The 17,435-nt window shown below is 58.8% G+C and overlaps 1 protein-coding gene across 2 annotated transcripts; it reads right to left on the bottom strand.

Annotated features, from left to right (window-relative positions):
• Positions 1-318: 318 nt before the first annotated feature.
• On the bottom strand, positions 319-17,233 carry LIF (LIF interleukin 6 family cytokine). 2 transcript variants are annotated; one of them, XM_017499625.2, is made up of 4 exons: positions 17,064-17,233; positions 6,531-6,651; positions 4,602-4,780; positions 319-3,918 (listed from the first exon to the last, which is right to left on the bottom strand). In XM_017499625.2, exons 2-4 carry the CDS (start codon positions 6,547-6,549, stop codon positions 3,508-3,510), a joined length of 609 nt encoding a protein of 202 aa, XP_017355114.1. In that variant the 5' UTR covers positions 6,550-6,651; positions 17,064-17,233; the 3' UTR covers positions 319-3,507. The 2 variants fall into 2 exon arrangements, with proteins under 2 accessions (XP_017355114.1, XP_037584142.1); XM_037728214.1 differs by lacking the exon at positions 17,064-17,233 and having other exon boundaries at positions 6,531-6,756.
• Positions 17,234-17,435: the final 202 nt, after the last annotated feature.

The following is a 17,435-nucleotide window of genomic DNA, read 5'->3' as shown; positions in this document are numbered from 1 at the left end:
CTGGTCTCAAACTCCTGGGCTCAAATGATCCACCTGCCTCAGCCTCCCAAAGTGCTGGGATTACAAGAATGAGCCACCACACCCAGCACCCCCTTTACCTCTGAGCAATCCATCTCTTTCCTTGGTGTCACCCCATGATCTAGACACCATCCACCCTGTTTTGCCTTGGCCAAAACTCCACCTGACTCCCCCCACTGACGCCAGGCGCCCCCCCCACACCCTCATCTATCCTTCGCCTAGTCCCACTTGGCTGGTACCCAGGACAGGGACAGTTCAGGCCCTTCCAGCCCATCTCCCCATATCAGTACACTCCAGAGAGCTAGCCAAGAGCAGATTCTTTATTCATTTCTCTTTTTTTCTTAAAAAAAAAAAAAAAAAAAAAGTATTCCTCTGGTATAAAAAATAAATATTTTAAATATGACATTGAATAAATAAAAATAATCTGTCAGTATGAAACATCCCCACAGGGTACATTCATCAAAGAGGAATTTGTCACCCAAGGCCAAGTGCTTTTCAGTGGAAAGGAAGGAGGGAAACCCCTAGGGCCGCACGGGGGGCCCGAGGAGCTAGCACGGGGGTGGGACTGAAGGCTGGATGCCGGGGTTGGTTTGGGGAACTAGAGATGACTCTAAGGCAGGAACATCTGTACCATCTGCAGGGACAGGCTACCTCCCGGGTCCCAGGGCTCCCACCCCACACATTATGTCTACACTGGAGAGCTGGCAAGGCAGAGCTGGACTGGCTGGGTCAGGGTGGAAGTGCCCCAAGTCAGGGACAAGGAGGAGGATGGGGAGGATGGGGAGGATGGGGAGGAGCGGGAGGAGAGACAAGTAAACTAGCAGTGCTTTTTTTGTTTAAATGTTTAAATAATAAATAAGGGCCCAGAGACTTCTCTCTTGGTAAACTACAAAAAGCCCATCCCTCTCTCTTCCTCCGGCCCAGGCCTGGGTATGGTCCACACCAGCAGATGTAAAGGGAAGAGAAGCACAGCTCCCGGCCCGGCAGAGCTGTTTCATGCAAAGGCTCCGTGATTCAGTGATGCTGATCGCAGTGGATGCCGAGCTGCTGGAGGGGTTCTGAAGGGAGCACTGAGGATGGCACCTCTGGGCCAAGTCCAGGCTGGCCAGGAGATTGCCTGGGAGCCAGGGCCACCAGGTGGGCCTGGCACAGGGCACGCAAGTCCACAGGGAGATGAGGTGATGGGCGAGCCAGCAGGCTCTGGGTGGAATCAGCAACTCTGGCTTTCACACGAGTTTGTCTTTCTTGAAGCCCATCTTGGGGGAGTGCAGCCAGCCTAAGCCAAGCCGGATGGAGCAGGGAAGGGGAGGCAGCCCCTGAATCCTGGACAAGGGAGAGTGTGACCCACATCTCAAGAGCCACATCCTTGTCTTGCCATTGGGATGAACAGATGGACAACTCCCGGCCGCACCCTCCTCCCCAACCCCAGGCCTCGGGACCAGCCCACGCGCTGCCCACGTGCCATCCAGGTAAAGTGCTTAGAGAGCGACAGGGAAAGGTGCAAAGTGAGTGAAAAGTACCATAATTAGTACCATCATCTTGTTGGTGGAACTTGGAGGCCGGCAGCCCACTCAGGGTTTGAGAAGAAGCCAGAACGCTGCTCAGAGCAGCTGCCCCAACTCGGCTGCCTCCCTCCCTCCCCTGCTCTCAGGCTGGAGGGCGTTTCCCCACTTGCTTGGCCCCAGCACAAAGGAAGGGATTGGGTTCCCTGCCTGGGAGCCCAGACATGGGTGGGAGTGGGCCGGAGGTGGGGCAGGAGGGCCCACAGCTTCCTGGTCTGAGTCCCAGGCGTCTCCAGCTTCCCTCTCCTCCTCTTGGGAGCAGTGGGCAGCTGATCCCCCAGTCTACCCCACCTTCCCAGGGTCTGGCCCAGCCAGGCCCTTGCGCCCTCTGTGGGTGTCCGGCCACCCGAGGCGCTTCCCCACTGGGTGCTGGGACAGGATTGTTGCAAGGCGTTATTTCAGAGGCAGCATGGGGACACAGAAACAGGGACAAGGTGGGCCACCAGGACTGCCTTGCCCACTGCTCTAGGGGCACAATTTCAACCAGGAGCGATGCCCCTCGCAACACAATGTGGCGGTGCCTGAGAATACAGACTCCTGGAACCAAGAGAATAAGGTACCCGGCCTCTCCACAAACCGGCCCAGCCCCTGCAGCCTGGACCCCAATACCCAAAAGCAAGGCACAACAGCAGATGGGGGTGGATCCGGGCCCCCCACTCCCCTGCTCATTCTCTCAGATCCGACCCTTCTCTGAGCTTCACCCATAAGGCTTATTCCGCTTGTAACATCGTTGACTTCCAGGCCAGGCTCTGCTACGTCCTGGCCACGGCGCCTGTGCAGGAGCCGCCATCATATTTTGTTGAGTAGAGACCAGGGAAAGGGGAATTAACTTTGCCACTGAAAGCACCAATAAGTTAATATAAATAGGACATCATAATAAATAGAAATCATGCTGGGTCAGACGCACAGCACACTTGGAGTTCAGGGTTCCCTGAGACCCTGACCTCAAGTTCTGCTGTCCCCTTGCCCTGGGGACCAGAGACGGCCTCTGGTCCCCCTCAAGTACCTCTGTGTGACCTCACAAGGCCTCCCGGGGCCTCAGATGTGCACTACTACTCTGAGCTACTCTTTACAGACTCTCACCCAGAGGAAGACTCTGAATCTGTCAGAACCTCTACACCTGACTTAGCAACCTGCTCCTGCCCTACCACAAACGCCTGCTCCAGGTCCAGCCACCAGACCCTGGCCATGCCAGGCTGCAGGGAAGACGGCGGGGAAGAGAAGGACGAACCCACCAAGGCTTTCAGGGCGTCTCTTTCTCCCAACGTCCTCCTTCCCAGGCCTGAAGGTGGCTTCTCTGGCTCCCTGAGAGCCTGAATGCCAGTGACCTCCTTCTAGAAACTTCTGCTTGACCATTCCTACGCCCAAGTTCTTTGATCATGCTCAAAAGAAGACAGCCTCCAATCCCAGAGGCCCCTCTCTATCTTCCACTCACCAACCTTCTAAGGGACAAGGAGTCCTTTGGGGTCCTAGCCCCTCTGGCCCACCTGAGTCCCTGCCTAAGGGGCAGCAAAGGCACAGATGGTGATCATTTGCTGGGGACTGGTCCACGCCCCTGGGCCCTGCTGTCTTACCCTGTGGTCAGGGCTGTTGTAGTTGACTTGTGTAGTTTGCTCACTGCACAAAGCCAGCAAGGGGCCAAAGGGAAACGCAGAGGCAGAAGTCTAGCCCGCGCTCCCCAGTCCACAGTCTCCCAGAGGAAGGGGCGCCGTCTTCTAGCTCCCTCCCTATGGAAGTTTCCACTCTGCTCAGCTTCATCACAGCCCAGCCCAGAATGGAGTGGACTGGCCAGGCACCCTCGGGGTCTGCCAGCAGCCCCTGTTTGGATTTAGTGATGCCCTGGGTCCTGGCCACCCTAGGACAGGCCCCCACATTTGGACACCAATCCTGAGATCCCTCAGTTCACTGTGCACTTGACGACCTCCTGCTAGAAGGCCTGGGCCAACATGCCGATGACCTGCTTATACTTCCCCAGGAGCTGACAGCCCAGCTTCTTCTTCTGGAAGACGTCCTTACCCGACGTGTCGGGGCTGTAGGTCACGTCCACATGAGCCACGTGGTACTTGCTGCACAGGCGGCACAGCACGTTGCTAAGGAGGCCTCGCAGGATGTCAGCAGTGGCGTTGAGCTTGCTATGGAGGCTGAGGGCGCTGGGGTTGAGGATCTTCTGGTCCCGGGTGATGTTGCCCAGGGCGGTGCCAAGATACACAACTATGCGGTACAGCTCCACCAGCCTGGCCTTCTCCGTGCCATTGGCGTGGAAGGGCGGGAAGTCCGTCACATTGGGGCCGCACAGCTTGTCCAGGTTGTTGGGGAATGGCTCCCCTTGGGCTGTGTACTGAGGGGCAGAGGGGAAGTGATGTGGGAGTCAGGGGTCTGTGTCCCAGCCCTTCCGCCAACCCTCTGAGCAAGCTCTTGAACCTCAGTTTCCCCACATAGTACACGGGGACCCACATAGTACATGGGGAATTATGCTTAGAGGGCATAATTCTTGCCCTGTAAGCATCTAGAATTGGCATGAGAGCCAAAAGTAACTGTAGTGTGAGTGCTCTTGCTAAAGATCGAAGCCTGAGCCATGCAAGCAGTCATCGTCACCATCATCACCACCCTAAGACGGGAAAACTCGGTGTCTTGCCCCAGCTGGGGCACCTCACACAAGCACTTCCATACCTGCACTCACGCTGTTCCGGGGCACCCTCCACACCCGGCACCCGCAGCCCACTGCCTCTCAGCCGCACCCCCCTGGTTCCTCATGCTCATTTCCCCTCTCTCCCTTGCTCCATGCAGCAGAGCAATCACGAGACAAGAAGCGCCCTCGATAACTGGGGCACCCTGGGGATGCTTCCCTGAGGAAGTGTAGGCAGGAAGTGCCAGGAGTCTGTGGGTGGTTTAATCAAGCCCTCTCCCCATTCTCTCCTTCCAGCCCCAAAAGGTCCCTTCAACCCAGATCAGGACAGCCCTTAATGACATTCACAAGCCCTCTCCCTGCCATCCCCCCTCAGTATCCCAGGGGTAACTTACATAGAGAATAAAGAGGGCATTTGCACTGCCATTGAGCTGTGCCAGTTGGCTCCTGATCTGGTTCATGAGGTTGTTGTGACATGGGTGGCGTATGGCACAGGTGGCGTTGACAGGGGTGATGGGGAGGGGGCTCCCCGCCCCATGTCTCCAGTGCAGAACCAGCAGCAGGGGCACAACTCCTGGGGACCAGTAGGAAGAAGCCATGAGTAGGAAGTCAGGAAAGGGTGGCCTGGGGTCATGGCACACTGGATGGAGGTCCAGCAAGGGTCACATGGGGGAGGACTCCTGGTTCCCCCTCATCACCTGCCACTGTCTTCCTAGGATCTAGTCTTCACTCTGTCACTGCATATATTCCTCTGTCGCCCTCTCTCTACCTTAGCTCTCTCTGCTCTCTTCAGAGATGACAGAAAGACGAAGTGGCAAGACACAAGCCATTTCCACCGGCAGGGTGCAGAGCCCAGGAGGGACTCCTGGCCATCCCACCCTTTCCCTCAGGAAGGCAAAGACCCTAAGTCCCCTTGGCCCTCTGGCTGGAAGGCACCAGGCCCCAGGCCCAGCAGGTGCCAGGAGAAAGGAGATCCCTCTGTTCCCACTTGGAGGGGTGGCCCAGGTTCCTCAGCAGGGCTTCCTGCCCATTGCAGCCCACACCTCCCAAGCCAGGCACCCAGAGGGACCACGGGGCATGAGCGAGTGGGGAGGAGTCCTCCGCTGACCCTCCTCTCGATCCCAAACCTGCCACTTGATTCTGGCTCCCCGGGCCAATTGCCCCTAATTCTGCCTCCACCCCACATCGCCCTCTATCTCTGCCCTTCCCTAGTGTCCCCCAACTAGGGTGCTCAAGTTCACCCCATTTCTCTCTGGCTGTCCCCAGTCTCCATCCTCAAACCATCATTCAAAACTCTCTGTCCGCCCCCCAGCTCTGGACAGCCTCTGACTCCATGCCTTCTCCCGGCTCATATTGCTGTCCCTGGTCCAGGGGATTCCCCTCCCCCTCAACACACGGGCTCAGGGAGGGAGAGGAAATGGTGCACCAGGAGACAGAAAAGGCAAAAGGTCACAGGCAGCCGGGTGGGCGGGGAGGAAGGAAAGTGAAAGGTGACTGGAGAGCTGGGAGCTGTCCCGACAAGTCCCGGCTTGCCCCTCCCCCAGGGGGGCCTGAGAGCCCCACTCCCCTGGGTCCCCTTAGACGCCTTTCCAGGGCTCCGCAGAAGGCACCTGAAGGTGGTGGGGGCTGGGGTCAGCGGGTAAGTGAAGCTGGAGACCTCCCCCGGACCCCCCATGCTGGGACAGAGGGGACGGGGGCAGCCTCAAGTTCGTCCCCGGTTCGACCCCGCATCCCCAGGCAGTGCTGAGGCCCCGGGGTGGCTGCTGGAGGGGGGGGCCACACCCCTATATCTCACCTAGCGCAGACCACACGCTTTCCAGACACCAGCAGATGGAGGCGGCACCTGCTCCCGTCCCAGGCCGGAGTTTGCAAGCTGCTCGCCGCCCGCGCCCCTCCCTGGGAGCAGCCCGGGACCGCGGTTGGAAAGGAGAAAGCGGAAAGAAAGAAAGAAAAGAAAAAGAGAGAGGGAGAGTGAATCCGGGAGAAAGCGCAGAGGGAATAGCAGCCAGCGAGAGCGGCGGGAGCGAGGAGGAGGAGGAGGAGAAGGAGGAGGAGGAAGAGAAGGCGAGGGGGAGGAAGAGGAGGAGGAGGAAGGCTCGGTGCCCCCTCCCTCGCCGCCAACCTGCCGCGGGCGTGCAGCGCTGGGGACCATGTGCCCGCGCTCGCTCTGGGCCGCCACCCAGCGCCTCTGGTGGCTGCGCGGGCGCCCCAAGTGTCCGTGTGTCTGCGGCGGGTGGGCGTCCGGCTCGCGCTGCCAAACGCCCCAAGTTGCCGCTGCGCCCCGCAGCGGGGACGCGAAGCCGGCGCGGGGCGGGTGTATTTACCTGCCGCCAAGACCTTCATTATGGGCTGCACTTCAGAGGGCCTTGGAGGAAACCTCAGATGCCGGCAGTTTTCAGAGGTTCATGCTCAAATGGGGAATTTGCCTGATTTATATACTGGAGCCTGTGTTGTAAGACAGAAACAGCTATATTTAGCCGGGATCCCCGGTCCAGGAAGTTGTTTGAGGTGCATCATAGGAAATTATGAATGGAAGAAAGTGAGAGTGAAGGGGGGGGGGACGAGTGAGGGGGGAGGGTGGGGAGAAGAGACTTTTTCCCTCTTCTAAGAATTTGATTGATAAAATTATAATGAAGGCTTCGACAAAACGCCCTGTGGTTTTCCTGCCTGGCTTGTCCCAGGAGTTGTCTGAAGATGGGCATTGCCAGGAGGGGGCCCCTGGCCGAGTCAGCAGGGGTCCCAGCAGTGGGCGCTCCAGACGGCCCTGACTCACCTGGGCTTGGGGAGGTAGCCAGTCTGGACTAGCAGATGAAGGCTGCCCCCTGCGCCCTCTGGTTGGGGGGCTTTAGGGGGGCAGTGGGAGGAGGCGGGCTGGGGCTTGGCTGAGAAGGAGACTCCAGGAGGAGGGGCCTGCAGCCGGCGTGGACTTTAGACGGTCATAAAGTGGAACTAAACATGGGCGCTGGAAGCCACCCCAGAGGTAGCCTCCTCCAATCTGCCCATTGCCATTGGGCTCCCCGGGGCTCTGAGGGCCCTAGAGGGTCAGGTCTTCCACCACCACCAGTGTGCCGGCCCTGCTGACCACTGTACCTGTGAGGCTGGGGAAGGAACTGGGGAAGGAGCTAGGAAGAATGGGGTGGGGGTGGCGGTGACTCTGTTCTGGGGGGACACTCTGGGAAGGTGCTTCTGGGAAGGTGGTCCAGAATTTCCATTCTGAAGTGGGATGGAGAGAGGCTTGTCGAAATCGGAACCAGTGTCCTCCTCCGGAGGCTGAGGGATGGCTGCGGGAACTGAGAAGTTACTGGTCCCTCCCAGACCTGCCTTGGAAGTCCCTTGGACCTCAGCCTCAGAGAATAATGGAGGTCCCCAAAAGGTGCTTCTAGAGGCTCTAAGGCGGTGTCACATGTTCTGGCGTCTTCTGAGGCCAGGTGATTTATGAATGGGGAAGGGCAGGAAGGACTAGTGGGGAGCAGGGCAGAATGAGCACAGGGACACCTCCAAGAAGGGCATCAGAAAAGTACAAACATATACACCCCATGAGATGGGGAAATGCTGGCCAGACAGCATGCCATCCCCAAAGCTGCCAGGGGACCCCCGTACCAGAAGATGATTCAGTCCCTCGGGGCCCCTTCCCAGCCCTCCCGCCTGACCCTGACTTGAGATCAAGGTGTGTGAGTTGGTTTTCCAAGGCTAGGGAGCTCCTGCAGCCTCGCCCGGGCCCCACCGCCCCCTCTCCCATCCTCCGTGCCCCCAGCTCCTGCCTCTTGCCACATCCTGGACCTGCCCAGCCACGTGTTCTTCCTTCATCGTGCCAGGACGAGCCCTGGTGCCTGCTGCCATTCTCCACCACATGCACACCCTGCCTTATCTAGGCTCTTGTCGTCCCCCCGCCCCCACAGGGCCTCGGATGTGAGGTGATAAAACTGCCCATCCCAGCTGGCACTTCCCGGACTGGCTCTCCTTCCTCCTTCCTGCCCCCCCTCCACACCTTATCTCTTCTTTGATGGGCCATGGAGGGCCCTACCTGGCACTTACTGCTCCTGTATACTTGCTCTGGGGTCCTGTACACTACCAGGAGACGCACCCGCCCCGGCCTGGCTCAGGCAGCCCCATGTCCCGGGACACCCCAACTCAATCCTTCTTCTTACCCCTCCCCCAGCATCTCCCACACAAGGACCTGACCACTAGGAGCACATGAGCTCTGCCCCAGCCCTAGTCCCATCCCACATCACCCAGACCCCTGTCACCTGACTCAGCCTGGCTCTCCTGACCTGGACCCCAAATCCATGTGACCAAAGGCTCACTGTGGCCTCCACCTATCAAACCCCCGTTGCCTGGCCTGAGTCTCTCGCTAGGCTCAAGAGTTCTCCTGCGGCCACCCCTACATCCAGTGTCTCCTCTGCCTCCTTCCAAGCGGACCTGCAGGTCCTCGCACGCCCTCTGGCAAGCCAGACCCCAGATCGGCCCTATAATCCACCCCCATCACTGTTTAATCTCAGCCCCACCCCACAGGGAACAGGAAGTGAGAACAGGGTCTAGAAGACACTGACACTAGGGCCACTTCACCCCAGCCCTGACTGACCCCTTCCGGTGCCTCAGTTTCCCCTCACTGTACCTGACTTGGTTTGTGCTCCCCAAGTGCTCTGGGCCCCTCGGCGCCCCAGGCCCAGCCTCCCCCTCCTGTCCATGTCCAGGTACCGCCTGCACTGGGCCTCTGGAGGGAAGGCCCGGCAGGATCTCGGAGCCGCAAATCCGTGTGCCGCCTGCAACGTGGCAGCGGCCCCCCAGAAATCGGCCGCCCAGGCTACGCTCCAGGCCCACTTTGGTCTCTCAGAGTTTGTTTTCTTCCCTCCCTCTCTATGCTGTGTGTGTGTGTTCCCCGCCCCCGGCCAGCTCGCTCCCTCACAGAAGGCATCCTCCCTTCTTGGCTGCCTGCTCCCAGGGTCACGACCCCAGGCCCCACCCTGGAGTGGCAGCCCCAGCCCGGCCCCTTCCAGCTGTGACTTCATCCACAGCCTGTCCTGCTTCTGCAGATGGGGCCTGCCAGGGATGTGACCGGTCTCAGGGTAAGGGGGACAGTCCTGGCCACATGGGACCCCCTGACAGAACCCAGGAGTTCTGTCTCCAGGTGACTGTGCCATCCAACTCATCATTGCTCTCCAGGAAGTGAGTGCACCCCCTAACACATGCTTACTTCCTGCTGATTTTTACCCGCCATCCACAAGTCTCTCCTGGAATGTCACAGCTGTTTATTTTTCTGATGGGGAAACTGAGGCTCAGAGAGGTGAAGACACTTTGTGTGGCTCACACAAAGAGTTAATAACAGAGCCAGGTCTGGAACCCGGGCTTCCGTCTTACAGGCCACAGCAATCCCTGCAGCGCCTCTTGCTCCAAGGGGGGCGAAGGGCACAGCAGGTGAGCTTGGGCCACCCTCCTCCAGGAAGCCTCCCCTCCCTCCCACAGCCCTGACCAGCTGACATCAGCCTTGTCCTTCCTGCTCTTGTTTCAAGTGGGGATGAATCTTATTCCCTAATCTTTGGGAGCTTGGAGGGGGTCTGAGTCTCACTTGTACTCTTGACAGCACCTGGCTCAGGGCTATACCCTGAAATGAATAGAGGGTAAGTATTTTTTGAAAGCATTTTATGGTTTAAAAAAACTGTCAGGGCCAAGCCTCTCGTGGAAAGGAGAGGTCTGATGGTTTGAAGCATGGACTCTGGCCTCGTTTAGAACTAGATTGGAGGTTTGGGTCTGCCAGTTATGAGCTGAATGACTTTGGGGAAGTGACTGCCACTTCCTGGCCTCAGTTTCTTCATCTGTAAAATGGGAATAATGGTATCATCATTGTGGGTTTGCTGTGAGGGCTCAGGGCTCAGCACGGTTCTGGGCACCCAGCAAGCCGCCTCTGCGCATATCCCACCCATGTGCTCATTTCCCTGTGAAGCAGGGGTTCTTGTCCCCATTTGACAGATGGGGACACTTGGATCCACCCCAGGGTGCTGAGCGGGGAACACTGGGCAGGAGCAAGACCTCTCAAGCCTCTGCTGATGGTAAATCAAGGCAAGATACCCACATAGCCTCCAGCTTCAAGGGTGCCCCAGAAAGATCAGACAGGTTGTGGGAGGGGCTGGCAGGGCAGTGTGCTCACTCCCCCCAGCCCCTTTCCTGGCCCCTCGCCACCCCCACCCCAAGCCTGATCTGAGGACTGCAGCTGACCTGGCCTCACCGCCCCCAGAAGCTGATTCACCCCCAGGCCCCATCTGAGAAGGAAGGAGACATAGCTCAGCTCTGAGGGGCTTGAATCACCAGCCGCCCCCTGCAGAGCTCCGGGGTTGGGGGGGGGATGCGGGGGTGGGGGCCAGCCCCCTGCCTGTCTCTTTCCTGGACCCTAGGGCTCTCAGGAGAGAGGGCAGCATGGCAGTGGCATGGGCAGGGGTGGGGTGGGAGGTCACAGTCAGGCATTCTGTGTGGGCAGCCAGCAGCGGTTACTCACCAGGTAAGCAGCTCTCCGGGCATTGGGGAATTCCCCAAGACCAGTGACCCAGAAACAGCGCTCTGGGCACCCCCGGCTGCCCAGGCTGGCCTCCCTCCTTCCTTCTCTATCCTCTAAGCTATGATCTCAGTTTTGTGAAAACCCCTGCAGCAGTGGCTCTCAGCCTGTTGCCCTGATGTTGGTACCTGGGAAATGAACAGAGTCCTCAGGTGGGCCTAGGGAGGAAGCGGTGGGGGGGGTGGGGGGGCCGGTGGGGGGGTGCGGGGGCCAGAAGGTGGGTCCCAGGCCCAGGGCTGGTGAGGGGATGCCAGAGCAGACTGGGGAAGCTCAGGAATGCCTGGCACAGTCCAGGCAATTGGGCATCCTGGCCAAAAAGGCAAGAGCACCGCACTCTTCAGTGCTTGAGGAGTGAGAATGTGATGCCCCCAGTGGACCATGCCTCCATTGTTCTCAACCCAGGGGAGGGGGTTCAGATCCCACCGGCACCACCCACCAGCTATATGGCCCGTGGCAACGGGCTTCCTCTCTCAGAACCTTAGTTCCCCCTCTGAAAATGAGGTTGCTGTCATTAACAGCTTCGTGGGGCAGTCATGGGGATGTTACTTGGGAAATGCAGATAAACGCTAACACGTGGGAGCCTTTCTAATCAGATCTGGTTGTGGCCGCAGAAGGAGCTTGAACCCCAGAGCGAGTCAGGGGCTGGGTCCCATGGTCAGTGCACTGGAGCCTGAGAGGCAGAGCAGCAGGTGGCTCCTGGGTCCTCTCAGTTCATGCAGCTTGGTGTAGGTTTTGGGAGAGTGAGTAGCATCTCAGAGCCTTGGTGACGTGGAAATAAGCAGTAACACCCCCCTCTATGGGCCCTGGAGAGCCCAGCTGTCTTCTGGGGACTCTTGAGGCCCAGGCAAGGGACCTATCGCCTGCGCTTTCTCACCCTCACCTGATCCAGTCTCTAGCAGTGACCAGCAGTATCCCCCCAGGGCCGAGGAGAAGCCAGAAGCCACCCTGGCCTTCCGCCAACTGTCACCATCATCACCCTGACATTTCCCGACCAAATATGTCAGGAATCAACCCCCTGGAGGTGAATCAGAGTGATTGCATTTTTTTTCTTCATTTCTGATAAAAATTGCAAGGGAAGCAGCAGCCCACGACGCCCCGATCGTTGGCAGGGCCAGAGGCCTGGCCAGTCCCCCCAGGGCTCTGTAAAATGGGCTGCTGTCTATCCTGGCCAGCAGCATTTAGTGAGCATGGACTTTGAGACTCTGCCAGCACTTTTACCTCCCCAGGCTCCCCCTGAATCTCGAACTAGCCCAACACTGTTGCAGCCAGATGTAGAGAGAGCAGTGTTTTCACACCGAAGGCCTCTGCCTCTTCGTGGGTCATGGATTCAATTAGAGGGTTGCCACCAACACTTTCAAAAAGGAAATGGAATAGCGAAATCACCTGGCATTGCCCCGAGCCAGGGCGAGGACTGCTCCATGAAACTTTTTTTCCTGTTGCCTGTGTGTGTCAGTGTCTGCATCCTCATCTGGTTGCAAGGTGCGATGTATTTCTTACTGTGGGTGGCAGTCCAAAACATTTGCAAGCCGCCAGTATCGATGTGGAAAGCCAGGCCCAGAGGGGCTGAGGAGTGACTTGCCCAGGGTCACTCAGCAGTGTTCCACGGGGTTCCTGACTTCCCTTCCAGCTCTGGAATGGGCCAGAGGTGCCACAGGACAGGGTGGGGCAGGGCAGGGCAGGTGTTCAACGTGGGGGACCTGGCAGCTCCCTGTGCCGTGACAAAGACCTCCCAGAGCCCAGCCTCCCACTATCCACTCCCTTCCGCAGCCTCAGACCCCTGGGCTCTCTGCCCTGCCCCGTCCCACCTGGGCGGAGCCCAGGACGGTCACAGGTCTTTCCTTCCTACTCTACCAGGGAGCCTTTCATCCTCGCCGCAGGGTGCAGGAAGAGAAAGTGGCCACAGCCGCCTTTCCAGGGCAGCCCGAGGCGAACAGGCCCAGCCTGCAGTAGCGGGCACACACTAGCCTCCCAGTGGCCCTGGGACGAGGCTGAGTCTGTCTGTCTGGTTCTGACTGGGCATTTGCCTGTGCGTGTGTGTGTAGTGAGTGCCTTTGTGTCTGTGCATGCCTGAGTCTGGTCCTGGGTGTATGTGTGTGTGCACTTGTGTGCGTGTGTGCAGATCTGCTTGTACTGCTTGCTTTGTGTGACTGAGAGCAGGCTAGACGGTGCCCATCTCTGGCTGCTATTGTGAATCTTCAGTGTGGTTGTGTGACTATATGTGTGTGTGCGTGTGCGTGCCCATGGGCATGAAGCCAGTGCCACTGTGTGTCTGGCCTTGTGTCTGCGTGAGTTTGTGTGGGACTGTGGGTTGCTGAGCACGAGGGCTCAGTGAGCGGGGAAGCCTAACCCTGGACATGCACGCGTGCGTTCCTGAGCCTCCAGGCCTGCGTGTGCCCCAGCGTGTCTCCAACAATCTCTGCTCCTCGCCCTCCAGCCCCCGCCCTTGGGAACCATGCGGCAGCCTCACGTCACAGAGGCCACCAGCAGCTGGCTTCCTCCCTGCCCCGTCCCAGCCCCTCCTCCCCACACCACCCTGGCCACCCGGATTCTTGGCACAGGGACAAAGCTGATGTCAGAGCCGAGCTGACAGCTTTCTTCTCCCACTGGGTTTTCCAAAAGAGAGAGATCACCGCGGCCCCTTTTGAATAATCGAGGGGCTGGGGGGCAAAAGGGGGATGTGTCGCTCAATGATTTCCTGGACTCGGAGGCAATAAACAGAACAGGAAGTGGCAGAGGACCTACTCAGCCTGAAACTGGCCGTGCAGAGGTGGGGCCTAGCCTCCACTCCTTCCCTTCCCCAGCCAAGCTCACTGGGCCACCCTGACCCCAACCAGCACCCAGGGGAACCTCTGGAATTGTTCTGAGGATGGCAGGTGGGAGGGTGATGGGAGCCTCCGGTCTGGCCACTGTGATGACATGGAAAGAATAAAGTGGTCCCATCCCACTGGGTGGGGAGGATGGAGAGGCGAGACCTGGCTGAGGTTGGACCATCCTCTTCCCTGGGAAGAGAAGGAAGGGGGAGCTTCCTGGGGTGAGGGGAGGGATGGGAGCAGGTGGGGGAGCTGCTGGTGGGAGCTGTGATTGGAGGGGCCAGGCCTTCCTCTGTGTCTTGCAGCCGGGGCATCATACCCGTCCCCCACCAGCCCTGCACCCTTGGGATCCCCTAGACCTCTAGGAGCCTCCCAGCCTAGAGTAGTGACCTTTCTGGGCATAGACCCCCAAGGCTTTCATGAGCTTCTCTCCCACCCCACTCCCTGCCGCCCACAAAACCAAGCTTTACCAAGTGCTCACCAGAACCCCTATGGGCTGCAGTCCTAACCCCCATTCTCTGAGGGAGGCATCTAAATCCTCATTGGACAGACTCGGAAACTGAGACTCACAGAGTGGAATGATTTGTCCCAGGTCACACAGTGTGTAATGGAGCCAACTCTCCACCCTGGCCCCCTAACCCCAGCCTCCCTAAAACAGGAGCCGGGAGGCCCAGGTGTGGTTCAAACAGCCAGGCCCAGGGGGTCCCCGAAGAGTCACTCCCCTGGGAGCCCCTCCTTCGGCCTGGGCCAGGCCGCCCGGTGGCTTATCAGCCACAGGACTGCATGACACAATCCCACTCTGATCTCCTGCCCAACCTCGCCTCCGCCCCCACCCCACCCCTGTCCCTGTTTCCATCTCCTCCCTTTCTGGGTGGGACCAACGCCCGAGCCTGGTGTCATGGTGGGCTGTCCAGACAGCCAGTGTCTCCGTGAGCCTCTCTGCTGTTGCGGTCTCCCTTAAGTCCACCCTAGCCAGAGGGTTAGCAGGAGGGGGTCCTTGCAGAGGGAAGATGGTGGCCTGTAGCTCCCCACCCTCAGAGGGCCCACCTGCCGGGTACAGGTGGGGGACTTAGGGCCCATCTTGGGCCCTGCTGGCCTCAGCGTCCCCACTAGGTAAAGGAAAAGCTCAGAGAAGAGATGAGACTGCGGCATGGAGGGGAGGAGGCTAGGTGGGCTCTGGAATCAGCCAGACCCCAGGCCCACCACGGCCACTTACAAACTGTGGAACCTCGGGCAGGTGGCCTCGTCTACAAAATTGGGGAACGGTGCTGTCAGTCTATGAGGGCAGCAACGTCCTCTGTGTTATTGATATTACTGTTGTTTGAGACAGGGTCTCATTCTGTTGCCCAGGCTGGAGTGCAGTGCTGCCACCATAGCTCACTGCAGCCTCAATCACCCCTGCTCAAGCAATCCTCGTGCCTCAGCCTCCCAAAATGCTGGGATTATAGGCATGAGCCACACACCTGGCTGTGTTATGGATATTATCTTAGCCGTGGGGCACAGAGAGGGGAAGTGGCTTTTCCAAGGCCACACAGCAAATTAGTGGCACATTCCCAATAGTATGTGGACTGGTGGTAGCCTCTCTTGGACTCCCAGACAGGGAGCTGGAAACCCTGGGTTTCAGTCCTGATCTGCTTGTGAGAATTCCAGAAGGAAGCTTCTCAGAGTCTCAGTTTCCTTTTCTAGATAAGTCCATGAGTCCCGAAGTGTCTAGAAAAGATTCTTTGGGGCTGGGCACAGTGGCTCACGCCTGTAATCCCAGTGCTTTGGGAGGCCAAGGCCGGCAGATCACCTGAGGTTGGGAGTTCGAGACCAGCCTGATCAACATGGAGAAACCCTGTCTACTAAAAAAAAAAATACAAAATTAGCCAGGCATGGTGCCGCATGCCTGTAATCCCAGCTGCTGAGGAGGTTGAGGCAGGAGAATTGCTTGAACTCAAGAGGTGGAGGTTGTGGTGAGCTGAGATGGAGACATTGCAATCCAGCCTGGGCAACAAGAGTGAAACTCAGTATCAAAAAAAAAGAAAAGGTTTTTTGAAAAGTGTTTAGTGGGGAGCAGTGGTGGGGGATAGAGAGAGAGGCCCAGGTCCCCAGAAAAGCTGGGCCCAGGGCTGGGGGAGGGTCCAGCTCCAGGGCTCCCAGCCCAATGTTTGATGCCCAACCACCTAGCCTGGCTCCAAACCACGGGCTTCAGCGCCCCCCACTGCCCAGCAGGCAGCAGGCCCCGAGACCACGGGCCCACCAACCCCAGGGCCCAGAAGCCAGGGCCTCCCCCAGGGCCAGGCAGGGTGGCATTTGGGGATTTGCAGAAGTGAGCGGGGATGCTTGAGGCTCAGAATGGAGGATGGGCAGATACGGGCCAAGGCAGGAGAAGGGGACACCGCTGAGGGTCCTAGAGGAGCCTCTGCCATGTCCAGCATCTCCCGGGGAAGCCCTGAGGACTGGCCACAAGGGGGTGCCAGGACCACGTGCCTCTGCCTGGTGGAGGCTCTGGGAGGAGAAGGAGGAGGAGGAGGGGGAGAAGAAGAAATTCTCCCTTGGCCCTCTGCCCCTTCCCACTCCCCTCAGACCCCCAGGATGTCCCCTCTCCCCAGCTTCTTGGGGCCCCATTTTGGGTCCTCAAAATTCTTCCAAATGGGAATTACAACCGCCGTTTTACAGAGGAGACAATTAAGACCCACAGAGGTGAAATAAACCAGGGACTTGTGGGGCAGAACCCAGGCCCCCGCCCTACCCCAGCTGCCAGGGGACCCTAGCCTCCAGACCCAGGACTGGCCTGCTCTGGAGACAGTTTCCTCACCCCCGAGAAGCCTCTCCCCAGTCCTTGGGAACTGCTGATGACAAGATTAGGGTGGAGCCCCTTCCCCTCTCATGCCAGCCTCCTTGCAAGGATTTTACCTATATTTTTCCTTTCTCGCCACCATGATGCCATGATTAGATCCATTGTATACAGTGAGTGAGGCACAGAGCTGTCAAGTCCTGCACTGGCCCAAGGCCAGAGGCACAGGGGCCTTGAACTTGACGGACCACACACCCTGGGAGCCTCCGATACAGGAACCAGCTCTCCATCAAAAGCAAACCCAGGGCTTGGTAGCCTTGGCCCCCTGCACTGCTCTGGGGGAGAGGATCCCCTGGGAATCCAGGACTCAAAACGCCCAGATGGCTGAGTCCTCCAGGATCCCACACAGCCAGGACTCAAATCCAGGCCTCCTTCCAGCCACCGAGTCCAGAGCCCTCACCGCTGCCCTCTAACCCTTCGATGCTCTTTAAACCCTCACATGTCCATATGACACTTACGTATCCGTTGTCTCTTGACATCCTCAGAGAGATGTTCGGGGCGTATCTCACCATGTCCATTGCATAGAAGGGGAAACTGAGGCCTGGAGCGTGTGCAGGCCACCAGATGCCCCTGCCCCACAAGGGAGTAAGTGATGTTGGCTTTGGTGGAGGATAAATTTGGAGGCTGGCATCACCCTGGCCCTGCCCTGGGAGAAGCCTACCTGGTCTGTGCCTGCACACGCCCCTCCGGATCTGGAAAGAGGTTTGCCAGGTCTTCAGTGGGACACCATCGTCTTCGGGGCCAGGCCCCCTCTGCTTCCCTCTCCTGCTGAATCTTCTCTGGAGCTGGCTCCTCACCCCGCCCCCAACTTGACTTCCCGTCCAGAGCCGGGTGGCCCTGACGCTCCCCCCACTTCCACCCAACCCCCCACCCCCAGCCAAACTGCTGGGGACAGCAGGTGCAGAGGGCCCCAGGTTCCCACCCAGTCTGTGCCAGACACAGGTCGGAGCAGGGTCTTTGGGGTGGCCAAGGGGAGAAGCGGGGCCGGGACGTGAGGAGGGGGGGTCCTTGTGCCCGATGCCCCTGCCCAGTG

This window comes from Cebus imitator, unplaced genomic scaffold, assembly GCF_001604975.1.
Source record: "Cebus imitator isolate Cc_AM_T3 unplaced genomic scaffold, Cebus_imitator-1.0 Scaffold258, whole genome shotgun sequence".
NCBI lineage: Eukaryota > Metazoa > Chordata > Mammalia > Primates > Cebidae > Cebus > Cebus imitator.
This window is presented reverse-complemented; position numbering and strand designations above follow the sequence as displayed.